General features: G+C 40.6%; 2 protein-coding genes across 4 annotated transcripts in view; one reads left to right on the top strand and one right to left on the bottom strand.

Annotated features, from left to right (window-relative positions):
• The window catches only part of REXO4 (REX4 homolog, 3'-5' exonuclease), a 9,141-nt gene extending 4,687 nt beyond the window's left edge, over positions 1 to 4,454 (top strand). For all 3 annotated transcript variants that reach the window (XM_024212315.3, XM_024212316.3, XM_029912737.1), the window contains 3 exons: positions 488 to 562; positions 2,072 to 2,146; positions 2,580 to 4,454. In XM_024212315.3, the coding sequence (XP_024068083.2) occupies positions 488 to 562; positions 2,072 to 2,146; positions 2,580 to 2,666 (237 nt within the window). In that variant the 3' untranslated portion in view covers positions 2,667 to 4,454. The remainder of the gene's footprint in view (positions 1 to 487; positions 563 to 2,071; positions 2,147 to 2,579) is intronic.
• Positions 3,254 to 24,687, bottom strand: STKLD1 (serine/threonine kinase like domain containing 1). The gene is made up of 18 exons (XM_029912738.1): positions 24,559 to 24,687; positions 23,911 to 23,955; positions 21,882 to 21,956; positions 20,946 to 21,050; positions 20,397 to 20,467; positions 19,452 to 19,567; positions 18,670 to 18,788; positions 18,393 to 18,553; positions 17,597 to 17,727; positions 16,288 to 16,371; positions 13,876 to 13,992; positions 11,814 to 11,954; positions 8,687 to 8,815; positions 7,320 to 7,448; positions 6,179 to 6,307; positions 5,542 to 5,682; positions 4,493 to 4,572; positions 3,254 to 3,332 (listed from the first exon to the last, which is right to left on the bottom strand). The coding sequence occupies exons 1-18, from the start codon at positions 24,619 to 24,621 to the stop codon at positions 3,285 to 3,287; spliced, it is 1,884 nt and encodes a 627-aa protein (XP_029768598.1). The 5' UTR covers positions 24,622 to 24,687; the 3' UTR covers positions 3,254 to 3,284.
• Between the last annotated feature and the right edge of the window lie 91 nt (positions 24,688 to 24,778).

Here is a 24,778-nt window from a genome sequence, read left to right as displayed (position 1 = left end):
CAGAGTAGGTTAAAGTACAGCATCATTCAGCTATCCAATGACTGAGTCTTTCAGATGAGACCTTAGGATCTTCTGTTTTTATCTGCTCTTTATGGACATTAAGGCTCTCATGGCACATTTTATATAGTTTTAACATTTCCTTCTAGTCTAGGAATCAGCAAGTTGCTCAAGTTATTTGCATATTCAGGGAAGGCCAAAGCACACTCTATGAAGTTCTACAGTGAGGCCAGTGGCATCATTAATACAGAGACACTCGGCTACTTGCATCAGACTGGAGTATTCCGTGCTGGGGCATACAAGCTCCACAGGCAGCACCTCCCGAAGATGGCACCATCTGAGCCAGGTTACGCAAATTGGTTGGGGCTCTTACTCTGGCAATCGTACTTGTTCATGTTGTGAACTCCTTTGAATCGATGGGAGTGGTGCACTCAGCTGTATGAAGTATCCTGCTACTGCATTCTTTACAATGGAAATATTTTTCTTTCAGATCCTGTTTCTTGATCATCCTAAAAAGAAAATTCGGGACACACAAAGATACAAGCCTTTCAGAAAGGAAGTCAAAGTAAGAAACGTGCAGAAAATAGTATCTTGATTCACTAACATTTAGTGCTAGTGCAAGGCAACAAGATCTAGAGGAATGATTCCCCCCCCTGCACATTTAGTCTCCAGTCCTGGTTCTGCCACTGACTCTTTGTACGAGCTTGGGCAAGTCCCTTCACCCCTCTGCTTTAACTGTCTTTATGTAAAATGAGGGTATGTGACGCACTGCCATTTATGAAAGTTAGCTAGTTTAATGTATTTAGACATAGGTTTGGAAGGGTTAGATTTTTTCAGTAAATAGCGGTAAACTTCGATTTCACTGTACAAACAAACTGAAAAAATATTTCCATCAATAACTGAAATTTACAGATAAGCAAAGGAAGAAAAATGCTGTTTAAGAACTTTAGAGTTTGATTTAAGGATACAGTGGAGTCGCATCATAGGCGCATTTAACTTACACGATTTTAACTATATGCGCTCGGCAAAACAAAACAAAAAAGAGAAAAATAACAATTTAATACTGTACCTGTTGTGCGGGCGATTCCACCCGCCATTCCACTCAATGAGCGTTTGACTATACGTGATTTTCGCCTTACGCGCTGACTTCAGAACCTAACCGCCGCGTAAGATGCGACTCCCCTGTATTTACTTTATATATTTTGACATGTGATAGTGAAAATTTGTGTTTTAATGGTTATAAAGCTTTAACTTTTTTGAATCTCAACATGTACGGTCATTAAATAATTGTCTGATCCCCTATAATTTCCTGCAACTGTGAAAATTTAAATGTATACAAATTTTTAAAAAGCTTAAAATAAACATTGATTTTTATTACTAAAAATTATTTTAAAAAGTTGAATTCTGCCAAGCCTATTATACAGTGTTTGGAATGTGTAAAGTACTAAGTAACTTTCTGCCAATCAAGATTACCAGTAATACCCATGCACAGCAAATTCATTGGCTTTCCCATTTCCTGGAACTCAAAACAGGAAGTTGGGTCTTTCTATCATCTTTCTGGGCAGTCAAATAAGATAATATGGATCTATATATAGAAAATACTGGGTTCTTCTATTTTGTGATATTGTTAGCTCACCTTCCTGACTGGAAACATCTGTCACGCAAGATCCAAAGGTTTACCTTTGAAGTGACAGGTAATATTTTAAATTTCAAAACAAGACACCCAATTTTTCCTTTCTCCCTCTCACTAAAAGCTTAAAAAAGCCATGGTTGATGAGTCTATAGTCATATGTGCTGCTGTAAGTGATATCACTGTCTATGTCATTCTTATAATGCTGAAGGGATTTACAAGAGAGGAGGTTTGAATAGATCTCTCAGTGACCTGACAAATGACATCTATCTCACCAATTCATCTGTAGAAACTTAGATACACTATGCTTTAATGGGTATTCTTAAACTAAAGCCTTCTGCAAGATTTGGCTTGAGTAATTGTGTCCTTCATGCAACGGAGGAGATGCTATTTAATTTCATTGTTGGCGTAACAACTCTGTGATTCTCTTGTTTTTGCCTCTAGAGTGGACGTCCATCTCTAAAACTGCTTTGTGAGAAACTGCTGAATGTGAAAGTGCAGACATCGGAGCACTGTTCAGTACGTAAACCCATGGGTAAAATGTATTTATGGGTGGATCAACAGTGCATTGGGCTTTAGGCTCTGGGACCCTAGTAGAAGTATAACCTCATTGTCGTCTCTGTACTCATGAGATTTGGTAATCTTTATTCAGCATATCAATGTGCAATACCGGTCTGAGGAAAGTTTGTACCGTCCTTATCTGCTTCATACCAATAGCGTTAATCACCTATTTTCATGAACACTAAATATATGGAAATTGCCCATCAGCTAAATTAAGTGTTCTCTTACATGAATTATTTCAGCATCAAGAGAAACATCAAGTGAAATTAAAAAGGTTTACTTTTATTTGGGGAATAAAATGGATGAGAGGCTGTGACTACCATTAACAATGATCCTACAGCAACTTACTGCTTTCTTTCTTTAACCTGCGGCTTGTTTCATTGTCTTCCAGATTCAGGATGCGCAGGCAGCTATGAGACTATACACACTAGTGAAAAAGCAGTGGGAAGCAGCTATCAAAGCCAAACCTAAACTATAGAAAAATAAATTCTAAAACGTCAACTATTCTATCCTGTCATTTTCTGCTGTGCAGTATTTACTAGATTCAAATGGTGACTAGATTCCTATGACACTGTATGATGGCTTTTTTCTCTTGCCAACTGTATTATCCTTGAATCAGTCATGCATAATAAACTAATAGCTGTGAACAGTCCATTATAAGGAATCATATGTCTGTTCACGAACTTCTGAGGTAGAGCTAATCCTGAAAAGAAACTGTTATGCTCCAAATAAATAATCCATGGACTAAAAGCTCAATAAATACATAAAGCTCACTTAACTCCAAGACTGTAGACCTTAGTATGATTTTTATTAATCTTTTAGGAAAGTATACTATACATTAAATGTAGTTCAAAAATCCACAAAGTAAGACAGGTTCTGAAAATAACACTGCTGTCAGACTCTCAATATTGTCAGTAGTCAAAGTGGTTCTTTGTAAAGAATACAATGGAATATGTTCAAGCAGATGATGTCTATATAATACAGGCAGTATCTCCTTCTGGGGAGAAAAATCTTTTTAAAATACTTCTGAAGGAATCAAGCATTTCTACCTGAATCAGAAGACTTCAAGCCTTGTATATATAGAACAGCTTTTACCTTACTTCTGCAGTTTCAAAAGTGCTGAATCCACAAGGGTAATTATCTCCTGGGGAGAAATGTGAAAACTGTTAAATACAAGTTTACCCTGGTTTTTACTTTACAGTGTAAAGAGACAATTAATAACTATGGTACAAAAATCTATTCTGTATTTAATATATGTCCTTTTATAGGAGTTCAGACAGTATATCTCATTTGCATTTTGGGGGTCTCAATAACTTATTTCAATATTTTTAGCAAACATGTGGCCTAATTTGGACACTTTACTCTCACCCGTAATTCCTTTGTACTACAGGATTGGCTCCTAAAACTATAAAATTTACATAATCTGTCTAAAAATAAAAAAAGGACCTCTCTTAGGTTTTATACTAAAAGAATTGTTATTTTTTCAGTGGTATTTCACATGTGTAATGTGTTGTTGTTTTTTTTATGGGAATGGGAATGATAGCTAGAAAAACATTGTGGAAAGTAGTGACTTTGTACTATGAGGCAAACATTCTGGAGGAGGAGAACTATGAGCAAATTAAATTTAAGGGTAGAGGCTCTGACTATCGGTTTTGGTTGTTTGTTTTTTTAAATAACTGCTACATGCTTGATGGCAAACTACTCTATGTTAATAACTTGGTGGTTTAAGAGTGTAGGTCGCTCTAGTGCTGGAAAAACAAAGGTGGGAATTATTTTGCTGTTTAATTAATTAAACATAAAGTAATTCCCCAGGACAGCAAGCCCACGCAATTAAGTGGCTTGGGCTTTTTAGGGTTATTTAATAGATCAATAAATCCCTCTCTGCTTTGAAATATAGTTGTCTTGTTCCTATATACTTTAACCTGTATTTCTGGTATGAAAAATGTAATAAAAAATATATGCAGGCTAATGCTGGATGAAGCGGGAATAGTGTCAAACTTACATTTAATTGATTTAAGAGTATCTTCAGCATGAAGTTAGATAAACTATACTCCACCTGCTTATTTTTTTAGTACACTTAGAAATATTCTGAGTCCCCAGCCTCCAGAGTACCCTGCACCCTGAATCCACACTAAGCCCCTACCCCCACAAATTCCTGCACTATTATCTTCCTCTGGATAAGATGGATGCCTGGCATCTCCAGACAACTCCAAATGATTGATGTTTGTGCAAGCCGTAGCCAAGAAATAAAACCATTTGTACAAATTGAGTGTGCTCTTTGTTACGACACTGACTTCCACCTACCATACTGGATGTAAACTTGACTTTCATTTCAGTCAGCAGCTCCTTCATATTCTGGGAGATCATCTCTAGCACTATGTCATCTGCTGCAAAGGAACAGGGGAATCTATCATAGTTACTGTAATAAACAATGCTTGGAATAATACTTCACCTTCCATAGCTCTCACCTGACAATGGCCAAAGGGACTAGGGGGAGGGAAAGGCCCTTATGTTAGGAAACAAGAATATCATAAAGAAGTTTGAAACAAACATAAGAGGAAAAGTGGGATCAGGTTGGATGGAAATTAAAGTAAATCAAGTAAGGGACAATTGAAAGATTCCTTTGGCGTCTATAAGATGCTAATGAGCATCTGTTAGTACAATTGATATGCAAGCACAGGAACCCAGAGGCCTGGAGCTCTGCCTCTGTGTATTAATTACTTGTTCTGCAGTCGAGTGCAGAGGCTACAACAAAGGTTGGGGCCCCATTGCATTGGGTGCTGTTTAACCACATCATGAGAATGTCTCTCTGCCCTGAAGAGCTTACTGTCTAGTTTAAAATGTGCAGACAGAAAGCAGAACTAGTAGGCACGAGCAGTTTAAATGGAAGGGTCAGATGTTATTAACTTGTGGGATAAAAATGAGCCAGTGCATTATTTCTGAGGCGGGCCACACCTGAAGTTTTGTTTCCTTCCTTTCTTCTCTCTCATAAGACAAGCAAGGCTCTATGCTTATCTAGATGTTTTTATTCAAACTGCAACATACTGCCTTTCCTGCTTTACTATTTACACTTCCATGGTGAACGATCTGGAGAGAAGCAACCCCAGATGTGCAATTACTATAGTCTCGTAATAGCTCCTAACCTGAATCTGAAAACATATTTCAGGTTTCATACCACAGAAGGTGAGCTATAGCTTATTGTACAGTATTGTAGTCTGGCTGGGAACTGCAAGCAGTAATTTCCAGTCACTGTGCTGATTGACAGTGTAGAATTATTCTTGGTTGCTGTTATGATTTTATGCATTGTCTGAACAAAAAGGACTGGCCAAAGACAAGAAAGAACAAGACCTTACCGTACTGAACCATCTCATTAATCAGCATACAGATGTTCTCCACCACTTCTGGATCATCACAGTGAAAGTGGTAGGAGTCTTTGATCAGGCTTATTCCACTGCCCTTTGTATCTGTTACGATAAGTCTGAAAGCAGATAACTCTGAAAAAGAGGGACAGACACAAGTGCTACTAGGCAGTGGCAGATTTCCTGCCTTGGAAAACTATTCTGAAGCACCTTCAGATAATGTGTAGGATTGTGTAAGCAGCTGGCACTTTCTTGCAAGGCAAAACTTCTCTTTATGTCCCAGATACCCTTTGTTCATTTTTCATTAACCGCTCCTTGAGCTGTATCCTTTTTACACACTAGAACAACGTCATCACAAGGAAGTATTTTAAACACAGAGAGAGTTTACAACAGGGTCCCCCTCCCTCTGCTGATCCACCAGTTCCCTCTGACATTTATGCTTCTGTTCTTGAGCAGGAGGGGCTAATCCAGTTTTCTTGTTTGAATGTTTTTCTCCGACAGGTAGAAGGAGAAGACTGATCCAGGAGGGCAGACGTCCCTCCCAACCCCACTGGGAACCTTCAGTCTTTACAGTGTTATTTGCCTCTGATGCCCACTTGCCATTGTTAAAAACACCTTTCTGGATTGTTACCAGATAGCCTTAGGAGGCCTGCCAATGCCAAGCAGGTATTCTTCACCAGCACTGGTCTTTCTGGATTCATCCTCAGAGCATCCAACAAAAGCAGAGTTGTTGGTTCATACTGGCTTTCAGTTAAGCAGCCTGCAAAAATAGCCAGTGAAATACCCATCAGTGCTTTCAGCTTCTGCCTCCAGCTTCTACAAGGATTCCTTTACCATGCACCAAAACTAAAACGTAAGCCCTGTTAGGCCTATTTTACTATAATACAGACTGATAGAATATCTGAGCATCGTGAGTGGGTCCAGGGGCTCAGAGACAGTTATGAACCATCTGCTAGGTGAAGCTCCAGGTTCAATTCCTAGTTCCAGCCTCTCACTCCCCAGATCAGCAGAGAGTAGGAATGATGCAAAAACAACATCCTCTACTCATAGGGGTTGGGGAGGAAAGAATGCAGTGGCTAGAAGGATGGTGGCCATAATAAGGGGATTGAATGGTGGAGATGAAAATGGAGAAAGGGTAGCATGAAAATGCTGCAAGGATGTTTTCGTCTATAAAGTGATTTCGAAGAAGCATTAGTACCAGACTCGTACTGCAAAGATGTCCCTTTTAATGTACATACATAGTGATATATAGATAATACTTTTATTTTTAACATGTCATGTTCTTCCCAAGACAGTGATGACATTCATGTTAAACACCTTTCTTTGTAATACTCTACACAGCACTAATACTGTACTGGGTGGTTTTACATAGGAACAGAGAGTAACAAACCTGGGATTCTTTAGTTGTGAGAGAAGACAACTAAGACGTGACAATCTATTCTACATAGGTTCTTAAATTGTGCTCATCACTGTAGTATCTGATAGAAGTATTTACTTAACCTAGCTAAGAGTTATTACAAAATTAAACGTCATCTGAGGTTGTCAGAAAGAGACGAACTAGGGGGTGCTGGTTCAGTTAGGAGGGTAACTATGTTGCCAGCTAAAGTATAGGTATAAAGCCAGCTAAGGTACAGCAGGTTGTATTGCACCAAGATAAGTTATAGAGGATTCACTTCAACATTCATTTTAATTACTACTTAAATAACTGCTGTGTGTAATTTTGTCAGACTAACTCCTGCTGTGCATAGAGCACAGCAAGCATGAAAACTCACCCTGAAGTGTCAGAACCCAGAGGGCAGAGCAAGCCGACTCAACCACCTCTCCATCCTCACGGTGTTCTTGGAGGACTCCAGTGATAATCTGGACAGCATTTTTTAGTGATGCTTGCCCCATGTTACTTTCTGAATTAGGAAGAAAATCCAAATGCCAATATATCAAGCAGAGTTTGTTAACTCAAACATTAACACAGTGAGCAGATTAAACTGCAGGCAAACATCTTACTGCACAAAGGTATCAGAGAAGTTATGTTTTCTGTATAAAAACACACTATTGATTAGTTATATATTTGATTTATTTGATCATGCTCTAGATTCCTTCCATCAACTCTTCTTTACATTAGTAAAATAATCTTGCATTATTCCAGCTGTTTTCATCTGCAAAAGCTTTGCAAGCTTAATCCAACATGCAGACGATATACAGAAATTGCTTCACCCAAACCTAAAATGCAGCCATCTGTGGGCAGAACATAGCGCTCAGGAATGATACCTAACAGATCACACGGAGAAAAATACCAAGTTGAACCTGCAGTGGGAAATTATACATGCAGAATGCAATTGCGCACATTTGTTTTGGTTTTTTGACCTTGACAATGAGAATAACACATCCCTGCTCTTTCAAGAAGTGTCATGGACCGCCCGTGGTCAGGGCCTCAGATTTAGGTCTGGTGCAAAAGGGATCTCCCAGCAGCAGCGTAGTGCAATGCTGTGGCATTGGTTTGGCACTGACTCAGTAGAAGGAACGCCACCTGCTGGTGTTTCTTGGAGGTTTCTAGTCAAGAGTTAGCCTGATCCTGTTTCAACTGTGAGATATGACAGGACTGTAGGATAGAAATGCATGGCTGGAGGTTTTTTACAAAAATCTCTGCCTGGGAAAGCTAGGGTGTGTTGTGGGGTTATTAAAAAAGCTACTTATTTCAAAGACAATTCCCCCTCTCTGCCAATGTATCATCTAATTCACCTCCATTTGCTAGGCTTGTTTCTTAAATCAATCCAATATGCTGATTATACTTCATTTCCTCTTCTTATCACAGCACATCACATTATGTTATGGAACCTGCAGCCATATAACCCACTTTTCATTTCTGAATGTTTATAAACAGTATGCAGCGTAACATTTACAAATTGGGTCCTTACCACCACTAGGGATATTGAGACGTTCGCACTGACCTTTAGTCTGTGTTGCCCCATAGCTCATTCAGTGATGGATCTTCTAATGCTACTCAATCAAAGCTCTCAACCACATTCTTTTCTCCAACACCCCACTGTACTCAAAGTTGGGAGAAGTCAGTAAAAAGTTTCATCCCCGAGCTATAAGAATCTCTGAATCCAGCTAGGCACAGTATCTGCTGTGTTCTACTTACCATTCACAGCCAAGCTCCAAAGAATACCAGAGCAAGAAAGGCAGATCTGTCTGTTCTGAGGAAAATTGCTTATAATTGACAGAACATCTGTGATGACTCCAGCTTTCCTCAGTGCTTCTGCAGCCATTTCTAATAAGCACAGAAAAGGACATATTATAATTATATTGCCACTGCCACCACTACACAACAAATTTAAATCAAAAGGAGTCATGAAACAAGGGAATAACATAATATGATCAAGGGCAATATGAAAATGAGCAAAAGAAATGTACTGGATTCTTAATGAGAACCACATGCACACAGACTATACTAATGGTGACTGGCCTTTTTAGAACCTTCCCAATTTGGCCATCTCCTCCCATTATAGTTTTGAGCTTCATGGAAGGAACAAAAAGAGAGTTATTGAGAGGGCATCAATCACTGCCATTCAAGTCAGTCTAGCAATCCAACCAACCTAATCAACTCCAGACTTAAGAATTCATTTTGAACAATAACTTAGGTAATTTAGGTCAAAAGTGCCAAGAATCCTAGATAGCTGCCTTTTTATATTTTGTACAAGTTGAAATAAAATGTCTCAAAAATATGTTTGAGACAAGTTAGGAGAGGTAATATCTTTTATTGGACCAGCTTCTGTTGGTGAGAGAGACAAGCTTTTGAACCACACATTACTCTTCTTCAGGTCTCTCAGGCCTCTTCTCTGTCCTGAAGAAGAGCTCCACGTGGCTCGAAAGCCTGTCTCTCTCACCAACAGAAGTTGGCCCAATAAATGATATTACCTCACCCATCTTGTCTCTCTAATTTCCTGGGACCGACACAACTCCAACTACCCTGCACACAATAACGTAAAATATTTTTGGACAGTTTCAAATCTTTTTTGGACACGTTCCTTTTGCATTGATAAATCCTTCCCTAATCCTTCACAAAAATCAACCAAATACCATCATAATTAAGGCTACGATTTAGTCACAGGTATTTTTAGTAAAAGTCACGGACAGGTCACAGGCAATAACCAAAAAGTTACGGCCAGTGACCTGTCTGTGACTTTTATTAAAAATACCCCTAACTAAATCTTAGGTGCTGGGGAGGGGCGGAGTAGGGTGACCAGATGTCCCGATTTTATAGGCACAGTCCCGATTTTTGGGTCTTTTTCTTATATAGGCTCCTATTACCCCCCCACCCCGTCCCGATTTTTCACACTTGCTGTCTGGTCACCCTAGGGCGGAGGGGTGCTCCAGCAGACGCTTCTGCTCCTGGGGGTGGGGGGGTAGCCCAGGGCCCTGCCGCCGCTGCTGCTCCTGGGGGGTGGGGGCAGTCCGGGGCCCACTGCTGCTGCTCCTGGGAGGCGGGGGGAGCCCAGGGCCCTGCCGCCGCTGCTCCGGGCGGAGGGCAGCCCATGGCCCCACCGCCACCATTCCAGGCCAGGGGCAGCCCATGGCCTCATCGCCACCGCTGCTCCGTGTGAGAAGCGGTCCAGGGCCCCGACGCTCCAGGTGGGGTGGCCCGGGACCTGACCATCGCTGTTGCTCCTCGGGTGGGGGCAGCCCGGGGCCTGACGACCGCTGCTGCTCCTTGGGTGGGGACAGCCTGGGGCCCAACCACCACTGCTGCTCCTGGGATCAGTTGGCCGCCGGAGCAGCGTCCAGTGCCGCTGGCCCCAGGGCCGCCCCAACTGCTTGGGCAGCCCTAGGGTCAGCCGCACCAGCCGCTGCAGCTACGGAAGTCACAGAGGTCCTGGAAAGTCATGGAATCCATGATCTCCGTGAAAGACTTGCAGCCTTAATCATAATGTGATCTGGCACTGGAGACAAGTACAAATAATATTAATATTAGTAATTATAGGCTGAATGGAAACCCTAGGCATGGAGAAATTAAGTGACTTGCTTAGGCACAAAGGCAGAGTCTGAGGCCTGGACTAAACTACACAATTAGGTCAACGTAAGGCAGCTTACATCAACCTAAGTATGTCAGTGTACACACTACAGTCTTGTCCCGCTGATATAAGTGCCCTACTACACCAACAGAATAACTCCACCTCCACAAGAGACATAGGGCTTATGTCGGTGTAGTTAGGGCAACACAGTGCCTGTGTAGACACTGCATTATTTACATGCTCCATGCTGGAGCTGTGAAATTGACAAGAAAGCCAGGCAGCTAGAGCCTGGCTGACCCAGCTCCCCGCTCCCAGCCAGGCTGCTGCCCGGAGGCTCTCCACTCAGGGAGGCAAGAAGTCCTGGGCGGCTACCCCCTCCCCCCAGCCGGGAGCAGAGAGGCGAGAGCCCGGGGGGCAGCTGGGGTCCCGGGGTGCAGCTGGGGTCCCGGGGGGGAGCTGCTTGGAGCTGAGAGGCCTGGCTCTTAGCCCCCTCACACTGCTCCTCTTCAGTCAGTGGAAGCGCTCCTGGTGAGGACACACACTACCGACAGAAGGAGGGTAGTGTGGACATCAGCCACTGCCATAGGCGCCGACTTCCTCTCTATCCAGGGGGTGTTCGACCCCTCCCTCCGTCCCAGGCCTGCCCCCACTTCACCCAATTCCTCCAAGCACCCACCCCGCCTCTTCCCACCCCTACACCCCTTCCCCAAAAGCCCCACTCCCGGCCTGCCTCTTCTCTCCCCCTCCCTCCCAGCACTTCCTGCACACCGCGGAACAGCTGGGAGGTGCTCAGGGGAAGGGGAGTTTGCTGCCGGTGGGTGATAAGCGGAGCACCCATGGAGTCGGCGCCTATGGCGACAGCTGTAAGTCAACCTAACATAGGTCAACTTAGAGTTGTAGTGTAGACATGCCCTGAGGCAGAGCCAGCAATGGAACCCAGGTTTCATGCCCTAGCTTTCCCCAGTGTTACCATCTGTGTAAATTAATAAGAATCACTTGTTAGCCAACCAAGACTGAACACACCACCTCTTTAATACATCCAGTCTCAAACCACTTAGTCCGAATATAGTGTACCTTATGCTCCCAGCTGTCTTGCAACTAGAACTGGCTGATTAATGCTTCTGAGATGGAAAAATAACCCATGTACAGCAACATATCTATGCTAAATCACAGAGTTCTCCATTATGTATTTAATCCAACAGATAAAGATGGATAAACAACAAGAACATGTCCATATGAAAGGATCAGAGGACCCACCACTGGCTGAAATCATCATTAGTAAAGTGCAGATCACTGAGAGCAGTTCTTCATTTTCGGAATATGTTCTCATTGTCTTTAACAGAGAATTGATTCCTTCCTCACCAACTAGCATCTCCACATCCACATTCTGTTGTAGGGCTGTCAAAAGCAAAACATGGAACAGCATGAGGATGCTTCAGCAGCTTTCACTGAAGTCTGATTTTTCTGCTCCCAGCATAGGTATATCATGAAGCAAGCATCATTTGTTGACTTAACATAGACTATACTGTTATGTTTTCCCCTCTCTTCCTGAAATCAAACTGCTCTTTTTGTCTCATTTTCTGCAATTTTCATATGTTCCTTTGGGAAATTATGTCACAAAAATGAGAACAAGTAAAAGAAGAATGAAAAGGAGGTACAGTCTAGTTGTTTACATTATTTTTGCACAGGACATTTGTTTTTATTCACAGGCAACTTTAAACCTATGGGTTGCTCCTAGAGTTAATCATACTGCATCTTATACAGAAATTTTGTTAGCTACCAGGGCTATATTATCAAAAATGTGCCCCTAAATCGTATGCAGAAAGCACAATTGGAAACTGATCATTAACAAATTTCAAACTCTGCACATGAGCAATTACCCATTTTGCCCATTCAGTAGCTTTGCAAGCATATTCTGAGAATTTAACCATAGCACTGAACCACATCACTTGTTTATAAACTTTAGTAAAAATCTGCATGCAGGACTTGGGAATAAATGTACAAAAGCTTTCGTTCTTTAAAAGTCAACATTTATTAAAATAAATAAAAAGTAATTTGCTGCATCAATGAGGCCTCACATTTTAACAAGTTTAAGGGGTGCTGCTTTTTTAATTATATACAGAATCGGGGGAGGGCCTTTAACTTTTGAGGTCAACACAAGCTTTATAAATATGTTACAATGTCATGTACTGCATTAAGAATCTCTATTATTTGCAGTCTTTACAATGGAGCAAATGCTGGTATTTACATTCTTCCAAATGGAAGAACTTCTAAATTCAGTTGTGCAGAAAAACTTTTGCCTTAATTTACTGTTGGTTTCAGTTTACCTAGCAGGTGCCAAAGGAATATTTTCTGCATTTGAACTAGTTCATTCAAAGTTGAGACCAACTGGGAGATGAAAAAGCAAGAAATCTCATTTCCTCTTCCAACAAGTGGGAGAGGATGAGATCTACTAATTCTAAAAGCTTGAAGGACATAGGGCCAGATTTTCAAAGGCATTTAGGCACACAGAAGTGCAGATAGGCACCTAGTGGGATTTCAAAAAGTGCATAAACAGGTTAAGTGCCTAATTCCCAGAGATTTCAAAATCTGGCACATGGTGATCAAAAACACTCCATCAATTCACTAGCTACAGCTAATACTTCCTCTATTTAGTAAACCAGTTAGTTTTAAATGCAAAACATGATTTGAGAAACTTTTTTTTTCTTACATATGCAGCACAGTTAAGGTAGTTTTATTTAACTAGTAAAAAACTAATTTAAAATGTTGTTTTGGTTCATTTTAACTGCATTCTAATTTCCATCCAAATGCAGCTTGACACACATCATGAGTAAACAAAAATCATCTAGTAAATGGGAAATGTATCATTCATTATTTTCTATCATAAAAAAATAAAAATTAAGATTCTGAATAAATGTCTGTTTAAATAAATATGTATAGATATAGGGTATCCTCCTGGTGAGCAAATGGAAATACCAAATTTAATATAAAGGCTGTATTTAGTTGCAAATAAACAGGTTTTAATGATACCAGCTAATGAGAATCATCCTTCCTTTAGGAAAACTACTAAAAAATACAAATGCAAAACAAAATTAAATCAAGGTTTCTGGCTTGCTGATTTCTATCACTCTAATTTAAATCAAACCACCCACCCTAGAGAATCTGGACTTCCATTAAAGCTGGCTAAATCCCCATGTAACTATAAATTTACCCCTTAATATCTTAGTATGAATATTAATTGTCACCAAATCCATTTCAAATCTTGTTTACTACATGTAACAAGTTACTCAGTGTTTAGTATGGAACCTCATTACTGTACCTTGGCCAATAATGTCAAGCAGTAATCTGCAGCCATCTAATTGTAGCTCTAGAGAATCTATATGAGTCCTCATTGCACAAGTGACAGGATCCAGAAGTTCTAGCAAATACATTAAGGCTATGAAGAAAAGAATTGTTAGAGTCAACATTTAATAACTTAGCTGGTTTATATGCCTCCCACCTTCAATACAACATGGAGTTCCTAGTTTTAGGACAGATTTGGGTCCCCGTGCATGACATGGTAAGGCAGAGATGGTTAAACAATGTTCTTGATCTGAAAGAAAAGCTGTGCATATCAAGATGGAGCATTACACACTGATACCAGTAGTCTCGTGGGCACCTCCTCTGCATTAAAGACAAAAGCAGCCACAATCTTCCGTTTTGTTCAAGTTAGTTGTAGCCATCTTCCTCCTAGGAAGTAGTATTGCAGCTCTTGGTTGGCTACATTCTAAGTCAGTGGTTCTCAACCAGGAATACACATACCCCTCGGGGTACACAGAGGTCTTCCAAGGGCTACATCAACTCATCTAGATATTTGCTTCGTTTTACAACAGGCTACATAAAAAGCACTAGTGAAGTCAGTACAAACTAAAATTCCATACAGACAATGACTTGTTTATACTGCTCTATATTCTATACACTGAAATGTAAGTACAATATTTTTATTCCAATTGATTTATTTTATAATTATATGTAAAAATGAGAAAGTAAGCACTGTTTTAATAACAGTGTGTTGTGACACTTTTGTATTTTTATGCCTGATTGTGTAAGCAAGTAGTTTTTAAGTGAGGTGAAACCTGGGGATACACAAGACAAATCAGATTTTTGAAAGGGGTACGGTAGTCTGGAAAGGCCACTTTGAGAGCCACTGTTCTAAGTGACATGGGCTAGAATTCTGGTGTGGTAGTGCTGAGAAATTATATTTTTCAGACTCGGGGGGAGATTACTTCACTAGGTTTCTCAGTCCTAGCAAGTCTTTGGGCAGCGTTAGCTATTCCAAAAGGGAGCAACAAACTTGTCCAAGGGAACTTAGATGTCCTCTTGGAACCCATTCTAAGCATTCTCAGAGACAGAGCCATCCCTTGGGTACAGCGAATCGGGGCGATTGCCCCAGGCCCACACTTTGGGCCTGCGCTTCATTAGGAGGCGGGCAGAGAGGTGAGGCGGACGGGTGAGCGGGGTGAGGAGGCGAGCGGCAGGTGGGCGAGCGAGGAGGAGCCCCCCTACCAGAACCTCCCCCTCTCCTCAGCGCCTGCTACCCGCTGGCGAGCCCTGCCGATCAGCGCCTCCCCCTCCCTCTCACCGCCTACCACCTGCTGCGGATCAGATGTTTCGTGGCATCAGTAGGTGGGGGGGGGGGAGAGGAGCAAGAGCGCAGCGCGCTCAGGGGAGGGGGCGGAAGTGGGCGGGGAAGAGGCAGGGCGGGAAGAGGTGGGGAGGGGTGGGAAGAGGCAGGGCAGGGGCAGGGCCTTGGGGGAAGGGGTGGAGTGGGGGCGGGGCCTGGGCAGAGCTGGGGGGAGCACCCCCTGGCAGATTAGAAATTTAGCACTGATGTCCCGGGCCCCGCACCCCCCTAGGGACGGCCCTGCTCAGAGATGTAAATATCTACTGTAACAAATTCAGCTTATATCACTGCTAGCAAGGGTCTATTCATGCCTAGTCAAACTGTTATTTATCACAGAGTCACATTATTTCAATGGGAAAAGCCACTTTTCAGTTGAAATGCTTCACAGATATTGGTAGATGACAGGAAATCACCATGTTCTTTCCCCTTATTGCTTACAGTCCTAGAGCATTAAATCATTATACTTTAATATCTACCCAGATCTTAAACATCTCTATTTTTTAATATCAAAGGTCAATGCCAGTATTAAAAGTGATAATCGTTTGAAATAAGAGTACTGTTAGTGGAATTTGTTTAACAGAATGAATTTAGAGTTCATAAAAGCATTAGTCTAATAGCACTGCAGAGAGCTAGGCATAATGAAGGGAGAACTTATGTAACCTTCCAACACACAGCTCTGCCAAAGCACTAAAATTCCAACCTGCATCACTCTCTGTTATTACAGTCCTGGGACCCCACAGGTCTCTGACAACACACACCAGCCCTGACGTACAGCATCTTTGGTCCTGCTCCACAAACGCAGCTCTGCCAGTGCACTCCAATCCTGTCCAACAATATCTCTGCTATTTCAGTCCAAGCTTTTCCCAAACAGAGATAGATAGATGTGCACAAGTGGAAAATAGGTTGGGACCAATCAAACTCATTTTCACTTGTAGCCAACAGCAGAATTTGAACCCAGTTTTCTAACAGGCTAATGTACTATTATGCAATATGTTTTCCCACTATTTTCAGAGTAAAAGCAGTGAGCAAGAATATAGTAAAACAAAATGCTGAAATATTGACCCATACCATTTTCTTCTCCTAGTAAGCTGGCAAGGCGCTTTATGGCTTTTGCTTGAGCCTGCTCTATGTCCAAGTAAGTCTGCATAAATTCTGCATAAAACAAGACATCAGAAGTTTCTGCTAAGTCATTTTGCACAAATATTTACAGGATACGTTCATAATTTTATTGTTTTCCTATTCTGTGCCCAGCCTGTGAATTCACATAATTGAAAGAAATTCAGCTTGAGACTCAGTTAAAAAAAAAAAAACAAAAAAAAAGTGTAAAACATTTAAAAATTGCAAATCTCATGCAAAATAGTAGGTGTGTTGATATATGAACAAAAAATAATAAAATTTTTTCCCCACCTATGCACATGGCATTTCCTGTTTTGGGGAATTGTAGCACTGAACTAAAAAGGCTTTAGTGGTTTTACACACACTCTTTAGCTTGTGCAGAGCAGATTTTACAGAACTGAAGCTAATTCCATCCCAATCCCTAACCAAAGCCCAGGGTCCGATCCCCAGATAACATCAATTGGTATAGGCCACTAAAGCCAATGGAGCTATGCTGATTCCACCAACTGTGGATCTGATCTCATATATATGTAACATTTTCTTCAGTCAGTCTTCTCTGTGATGCTGAAAATCTCAGGAGGGAAAAAACTAGGGCTCTAACAGGTTTATGGAGCTGCTAAGCTTTAGAAACTAGAAATATTTATTATTGAATATGGCAACCCTCTACAAGACACATGTCGTTCGGATTTTTTACGAAGAAAATGTACATAAGATCTTTCTTGCTGAATATATTTAGGAGCCCCACAAACCTTGTAATGTTGCTATCTCATAAAATTCTTTGAGAGTTTGTAGCTTAAGTATAATTTATGTTCTTTTAAAACACTCCAATATGAAATGATGTTAATAAGAAAATGTAAAGATATGTAAGTAAACAAAATTCTTTAAAGGAGCAGCTTTTTCTCTTTAGCCAATAATGCATTCTAACTGAATATCTTAATAGGTTTAACTGCCATAAACTAGAATGCAATCAGAGTGGGGAGTTCCCAGGAACTTCAGAACAGTCTGACAAAAATTATTTTAATAACACTCTCTCACCCTATTCAGACAGAACATTAGATAAGAGCTACTACTCTTATGAAGTTATAAGACTGGTGACACAGAGATTCTTGTCCAAAACAGTGATGCATTTCATTTCAGGTACAATGGGGTAGTCATCCATTCATTCATTTCTGTAGTATAATACATCCTAAATGGAACACACACGGCATTTCAATAGAAAACTAATGTCAGTATCTCAAAAGCAACTTATTTTCCTGATTACCTAAAACACTTCCAATTCCTCCTTCAAGGAGCATATCTAAAATTGCTGAAGGCAAGGTTTTTTCCTGTTTTGATAAAGAGGAACCAGCAAGAGTCAAACATTCCATAACATATGGAATATCAACCAGATCCCTAGAGAAGGAGAGAGAAAGAATGTCAACAAAGTTTTCCTATTGATTTTGGTGTGTTTTGTTGGAAGTGGAAGTGTTAATTAGTGGATAAAATAGGGTTCTGGTTATCAGGACTCCTAAATTCTGATCTTGACTCTTTCACTGATTTTGTGACTGTGGGCAAGTCAGTTAACCCTTGTGCCTCATTTTACCTACCTGGAAAGTGGACATAACACTAACCAATCTCATGATGTACTCTGAGGCTTAATTAATTAATGTTTGTAAAGAGCTTTGAGATTCTCATATAAAAATAAAACCTTAGTCAATGCAGACATTTTCTGAGAATGCAAACTATATACAGACTGCAGCCCAGCCTCCAAAAGATTGTCTATAACTTTGTTTTATAACATAATTCTCCAACAAAACCAACTATCCCTTCTGATCAGAGAATCTCTGGTCAGTGTACACTGGAACACTAATTTCAAAGATGGGGAAACCAAGGCACTGATAGGTGAAGTGACTTCTTACAGCAAGGTAGCACAGCAAGTCAGTTGCAGAGATAGAACCTAGGAACTCTGGCTCTCAGTCCCCTAATCTAAACACTGAAGAACACTCCCTCTTACAGCAGATAGGGGCCCGGAGGAAGCAAAAAACAGAATAGAGCAAGGGGAAATGTCCAGAACTCACTTTGCTGAGGGTCTCATACTGGGCTGAATCTGTAGCATCGTAAGTAAAATTTGAGACAAAGGCAGAGTATCTTTATTCCCTTTCTTCATTAACGTCAGAACTCTCTCAAGACTACTGGTGTCCTTTCTAATATCCTGCAGTAATGAATTTGTGTCTTTCACCTGTAAAGAACAGAATACTAGTAGACTCTGTATGTATTCACTTTGTGGATCTCTTGGGAGTTTTTGACACATTACATTCCCAGTGAAATGTTCGTGGTACTCTCAACAGTACATACATTCAGAAAGAAGCAGGTCATCATGTCTAGTAGAATACATCCTAAAGACCAAATGTCGGACTTCTCACTAAAGGAAAAGCAGAGTGCTTCAGGGGACATCCAGGATTTAGAGTCAGGATCTGTTGAAATAAATGTCAGATCAGTAATTGTTTTGACACTGTGTAATGTTTTGCTTTGCTTGCATGGGTGTGACCTGTAGATAGCAGTTTCACATCAAAGTACAATTCAGTCAGAAAGATTCTACAGTGAGTTAGATTTTTACTGGTGATACTCCATAGAAGATTCTAAGAAGAACCGCACTACAATTAATGACAAACAATTCACCAAGATCTAACTTTCTATACATTATTGCAAATAGTCTTTCAAATTCAGTGTAGCTTAGAGCCATCTCATGACTCCCAAAATATTAAAAGATCTATTTTTCCAACTGTGACAGTGGTTTGTATGATGTGAGCATCTGTAACTGTAACTGGACAGACAACTTCCAAACTCATTTTAAACGCACCACAAAACTGCGATCAGACAGTAACAATTATTTTTTATCACCGCTGAGCAAGATTCAGACCAATTATGTAAATGTGAAAGTTTTCATAACACAATCTATTTAATTCTTGATCTTTTACAATGATCTTGCTTGCTGCTTAGAAGAAATAAAATGTAATCGGAAAACACCTTTTTTTGCCTTCTTTATTTTGTAATAAAATTAAACTGTTAAAAAACACAGTTGAATCTCTTTAAAAAAAACCCCACAGAATACTAAAATATTAAAATTAAATAGCTACCTTCTTCCACTCTTATCTTCCATTTCATTTCATCAGTCATAAGAGTTTCTACACTGAAATCGCAAAGCATGAAGGATACTTCATCAGTTAAAAGGATGTTAGACGGTTTGAGGTTTCTGCAACACACAGAAATGGTTTTTATCAACAAGTTAAATCAGAGCGTAATGATGTATAGCTACAGGCTTCTTATCTCTGAGACCTTTTACATAAAAAAGATGGGCTTTGTTCTTAAGTTACAAATTATAATGAAATAAAATACATTTATTTTCCTTTTTTACTGTGAATAAGGCAAAAATCTTTAAAAATTGACACTGGAAGCCTCAACTTTATCCGAACATTGAGCATGACACTAGTCCTTTTTCCTCTCTTATTCCTGTTAAGTTTGTTTACTCTTTTAGTTTATGAAAGGCACAGCTCATTTGCCAAGGTTTATGCAGGATTATAGACTGAAATATGAATGTGAATGAAGTGTCAATATTCCAGTATTTCATTAACTACAGGATCATGAACACTTTACAAACATTCAAGAGTTAAGTTATTCTCATTTTGTGGATGGATAAATCTGGGGAGAACATACGAGTTAAATGACTTGCTTAGAGTGACAACAATCAGATGCAGAAATAGAATCCAGGAGTATAACTTCCACTCCCCTGCTTTAATCAATAAATTCACATCAGACTACTGTCTCTGAAGTCAAACACCACCGAGGGAAAAAAATGGTGGGAGAAGGAGAAGAGCACTGATTAACACTCATACAGTAAATCTACTAATAATCTATCTCTGCTATAAACTCATTTTGATACTCCATCTTATCTCTGAAACGCCTCACCATGCCACCAAAATGTACAATGTCTTGCTTCTCAAGTGAATAGTTGTGCTGAAGTGATAGTTCAGCTGCAAACAGGCAAAGGTCTAGCAGTTAAAGAGGCTGGAATTTCTATTTACCTGTGAAAAACATTTTGTTTGTGTATATAAAACAAAGCATCCACCATCTGCCCCAGGAACTTCTGAAGCACCTATGGACAGAAATATACATGAAAATGTAGTACACAAAGAATAACTTCATGGTGAAATAAGACATGTCTAATCACATGAAGGCTTCTTAGTTTGATACAGGCTCCAGTCCAAGTGGGAATACTATACTCCTTTCACTTTCTGCAAATCAATTAACCTGCACATCACCCCCGTGAATTAGGCACTATTATTATCTCCATTTTTCAGAAGAGTAAACTAAGGCACGGAAAGGTTGAGTTGCCCAGGAATAGAAAATTATATAAGTGATAGGTATTATTATTGTGATTGTACAATGACTCAGTGGCAGAGCTGGGAAGAGAATTCAGAAGTCTTAAGTCCTAGTCTCCTGCTTTAAGCAATAAATACTATACTTTGATGTCTCTGGGGTGCAGCTAGGAAAGGACAGAAGGTAGTGAAAAAAGTTAAAGGCAGTGAGATTACTTTACATTTCAATAAGATGCCTTTTCTGTAATTTTTTACCATATCTTCTACTTTCTCTCGCTTCTTCCTTTTTGCCTTGATCAGAGATGAAAGGTCTCCTTGGCTTGAGTGCTGCATCACCAGACAAAGAAATAGAGATGAAATCTGCAACAGAGATTAGATCGACATTATTCAGTCACTTGGAGGTAATGACATATGCAGCAACAAAGATACAAATCAGCTGTTGGGCCTTGCAAATAGATTTGGTGCACACCATGGAAGTATGTGATGGGATTATTTGTCTCCCACAAAAGAGTCAATATTTACTTTTGTCTACTTAAACATCAAACATCTGCTTCTAACAGGAACAAGTACCTTTGAAACCATATGAGCAGTTCCACTCAAACATAAATTCTACTGAATTCAATGAGATTTAGGCCCAAGTAGCATGCAAGATTGTGTCCACAAAGAAATAGCTCTGGCCTTCTGGCTTCTTTATGGGCCAATTTTTAAGGTGCTTTATTCAGACATGCAAGGAACCGCAGCAGCTTAAAAATTGTGTATCTGTTGCATATGGGAACAAAAGGAGAAGACACTGCATACAGATACAAAGACACTGGGATGCAACACAGCCATGTTGTGCTGCCCCAATGGTAGTGTAACTTAGTTGCCTTCACAGAAGGAAGCAACAGAGGGTCCTGTGGCACCTTTAAGACTAACAGATGTATTGGAGCATAAGCTTTCGTGGGTGAATGCCCACTTCGTCAGACGCATGTAATGGAAATTATGCTCCGATACATCTGTTAGTCTTAAAGATGCCACAGGACCCTCTGTTGCTTTTTACAGATCCAGACTAACACGGCTACCCCTCTGATACTTCACAGAAGGAGGCTCAATCACAGGCCCAGAAACCTTAAGTGTTCCCTCACCTAGCTACAGAAACTTTGACATGCCAGTTTGTGCGCTCCACTCTAACAGGCAGTATTTCATTCTCACCTTATTATCCCAGGTGATAAACAATTCTTTGTAAATGCAGATGTTTGAATGCTGAAGTTTCAGCAGATCCATTGCCTGTTGGAAAGACAGCAAATGAAACCCAAAGAGTTTACTCTGAGTGAGCTGCAACAATCCACATGCTTTTTTCTCCTGGACTAAGAAAATGTCTTCAAAACACAGAACACAAAGGGCAGATATCTGACTGTCAATCATGCCATGTCCCTGTCAAAGTAGCCAGGTCCAGTTCTTTTTCTTTTTCAGTTCTATTTCACATTTGCAATCAAAGGTGTGTCAATAAAAGTGAAATACAGTACTTAAGTGAAGCTCTACTCTAAATATAACTCTGTACAAATAGCATATTGGGGTTCAACATTTGTCATCTCGCAAAGGATCAGTTCACAAGTAAAAAGATTGTTTCCTAACAGCCAGCCTTACAAACTCATCCTGGAATTTGAAAGTCAAACTGGGTTATTTCTGGTACACCCATCATCTGCAGTAACCCTGAGTCAACTGTGAATTGCAGGTGTAACTAAAATGCACAAAGTGTCCATCTCTCTAACCCTGGCCACGAGGTAAAGTCTCAAGGTAAAGATCCTGCAATTGGAACTTACTTAAAAATTCTGTTGTTGATGTATGAGCTGGAACAGATTTCAGCTCACTCTCCCAAAGCTGTGCTCATGGCACTACAGAGCTAAAAGGAGTAAAAACAAAGGGCCAAATTCCCAGCTAGTATAACTTTATTTACTTTAATAGAACTACACCAGCAGACAATTTGGCTCAAACTTTGGTCAGTAAAGTCAGCAGATCTAATTCTGAATACACACAGGGGGCTGGTATATTGAGTAGAATAGGCAATTTTAATTACTTTCTGACCACAACTAAATATTAATTGGTTTTAAACATTCTCACTCATTGTGAACAGCAGGTGCTAGGTGCAATGAACACCAGCAGTGACACTAGACCAGGGGTAGGCAACCTATGGCAGGCGTGCCAAAGGCGGCACGCGAGCTGATTTTCAGTGGCACTCACACTGCCCGGGTCCTGGCCACCGGTCCGGGGGGGCTCTGCATTTTAATTTAGTTTTAAATGAAGCTTCTTAAACATTTAAAAAACCTTATTTACTTTACATACAACAATAGTTTAGTTATATATTATAGACTTATAGAAAGAGACCTTCTAAAAACGTTAAAATGTATTACTGGCATGCAAAACCTTAAATTAGAGTGAATAAATGAAGACTCGGCACACCACTTCTGAAAGGTTGCCAACCCCTGCACTAGACCATTCTGTTGTGAATATCTGTGCTCTGTTGGAACAATAATTATGATATTAGCAATATTGCTGACTTACTATTATGTCTTATTTATTAAATACTGAAGGAGGTATGCACAACGCAGGTACCATAGAAGGGAAAGGCCAGTGAAGACATTCCCATCAAGAAATTTCTAGATCCATGGGCACAAAAATCAACACAACATTAAAATAACATGTACTATGTAGAAATTGAGTCATAAGTAATAAACAGGACTATCAACAGACCACTCTCCATCCTTCCAGCTAATGATCAAACAAACAGATGGGCTTTGCACTGTGCCCTAAAGGTAAACAAACACAGGCTCTGAAGTGAGGGCCATCCATTGAGAACAGCTGGCCACTTAAACCCAAACATTCAAGTCTAAGGATTGTTACTAAGAATTCATAGGCTGAACTGAGTTGCTGGAGTCTTAGGGTATGTCTACACTACAATAAAATACCCATGCCTGGCCCGTGTCAGCTGACTCAGACCCCTGGGGCTTCGGCTGCTAAACTATAAAGTTGTGTAGATTCAGGCTCAGGCTGGAGCCCAGGCTTTGGGACCCCTCGAGGAGGGAGGACAAGACAGTTTATGGGTAGTCAAGGCCCAAATCAGGTAGGGCTATTTATATTTTCAAATTATTGCTGATAAAGGATTTTTCTAAGATAAGACCCTGTTTAAGATAAGACCCTGCTCCTTCTGAATTAGACTAGTAAAAAAAGACTGCATTGCTACCTCCTTCAGGGCTTCATTTGCTTGTTGTTCATCAATGCATTCAACCTGTACCAAACAAACAAAAGACAACGATAACAATATAACAAAAGACATGGATGAGAATATAATACAGAGGTGGCCAAGCTTTATGACACTGAGCATCGCATAAGTAACCCCACCAGGAGAATTTGCACCCAATTTGTATGTATCATCAGTAACTGTACACTGCAACCCTAATATCTACTGTTGGGTGCCTGCTGACGTAATATAAACTGTATAAACTTTGTGTTGTACACAAAGCAACTGGCTGAATTAAAATCCTGTTCGTACAAAAAAAAAAAGAAGAATAACATTGATTGCTGGTTGGGTCCAGCAGCAATAAAAAGCTGCAGTTGATCAGCTTTGTCCTTCCCCTGCCATGAGAGTGACAGTGAGTTAGGGGAAGAATGGACTAGGAGGGACTGAATAAGTCTTTTCCACCTTCAACCTTTATGCTCCGGTAATCGATCTGAATGCAACTGCAGTTCAAAACAGTGTCATAATTCAAAGTATAAGCCAACCCAGTGTCTGTGACGGTTGGTATGCTGGGCTACGTTACTCTCAGGCAAATGGGCCTAGGGAGATGTACTTGAGAGCTGCATCTCGGTGTCATGGCAACCAAGTTCTCACCTGCTTCAGCACATATTTCCTCCCAGCACCTTCTTTCTCCGTTTTTAACTCCACCACCAGCATTGTGCCCAGAGCCCCGGGCTCCAGCTGCTCCAGCACCTACGTGGGGGGAACAGGCATTGATAAACATGGGGGAACCTGGGCACAAAATCACCTCAGAGCCTCCCTCACTGTGCAGCCCCCAGCTCCCCCTGGGCAACAGGCACCCTCAGTTCCCCCT

This window comes from Terrapene carolina, unplaced genomic scaffold (genome assembly GCF_002925995.2).
Source record: "Terrapene carolina triunguis isolate 2854851 unplaced genomic scaffold, T_m_triunguis-2.0 Scaffold238, whole genome shotgun sequence".
NCBI lineage: Eukaryota > Metazoa > Chordata > Testudines > Emydidae > Terrapene > Terrapene triunguis.
Note: the sequence above shows the minus strand (reverse complement) of the source record. Positions and strands in the feature narration are given on the sequence as shown.

Excerpts from the sequence above, each read along its gene's own strand:
- STKLD1 (XM_029912738.1), bottom strand. The coding sequence starts at position 24,621 with ATGCTGGTGGTGGAGTTAAAAACGGAGAAAGAAGGTGCTGGGAGGAAA. Across the intron at positions 11,955-13,875 it reads GCTTGACATTATTGGCCAAG|CCCTACAACAGAATGTGGAT; the intron begins GTACAGTAATGA and ends TGCTTTTGACAG. Across the intron at positions 8,816-11,813 it reads AATGATGATTTCAGCCAGTG|AAATGGCTGCAGAAGCACTG; the intron begins GTGGGTCCTCTG and ends TGTGCTTATTAG.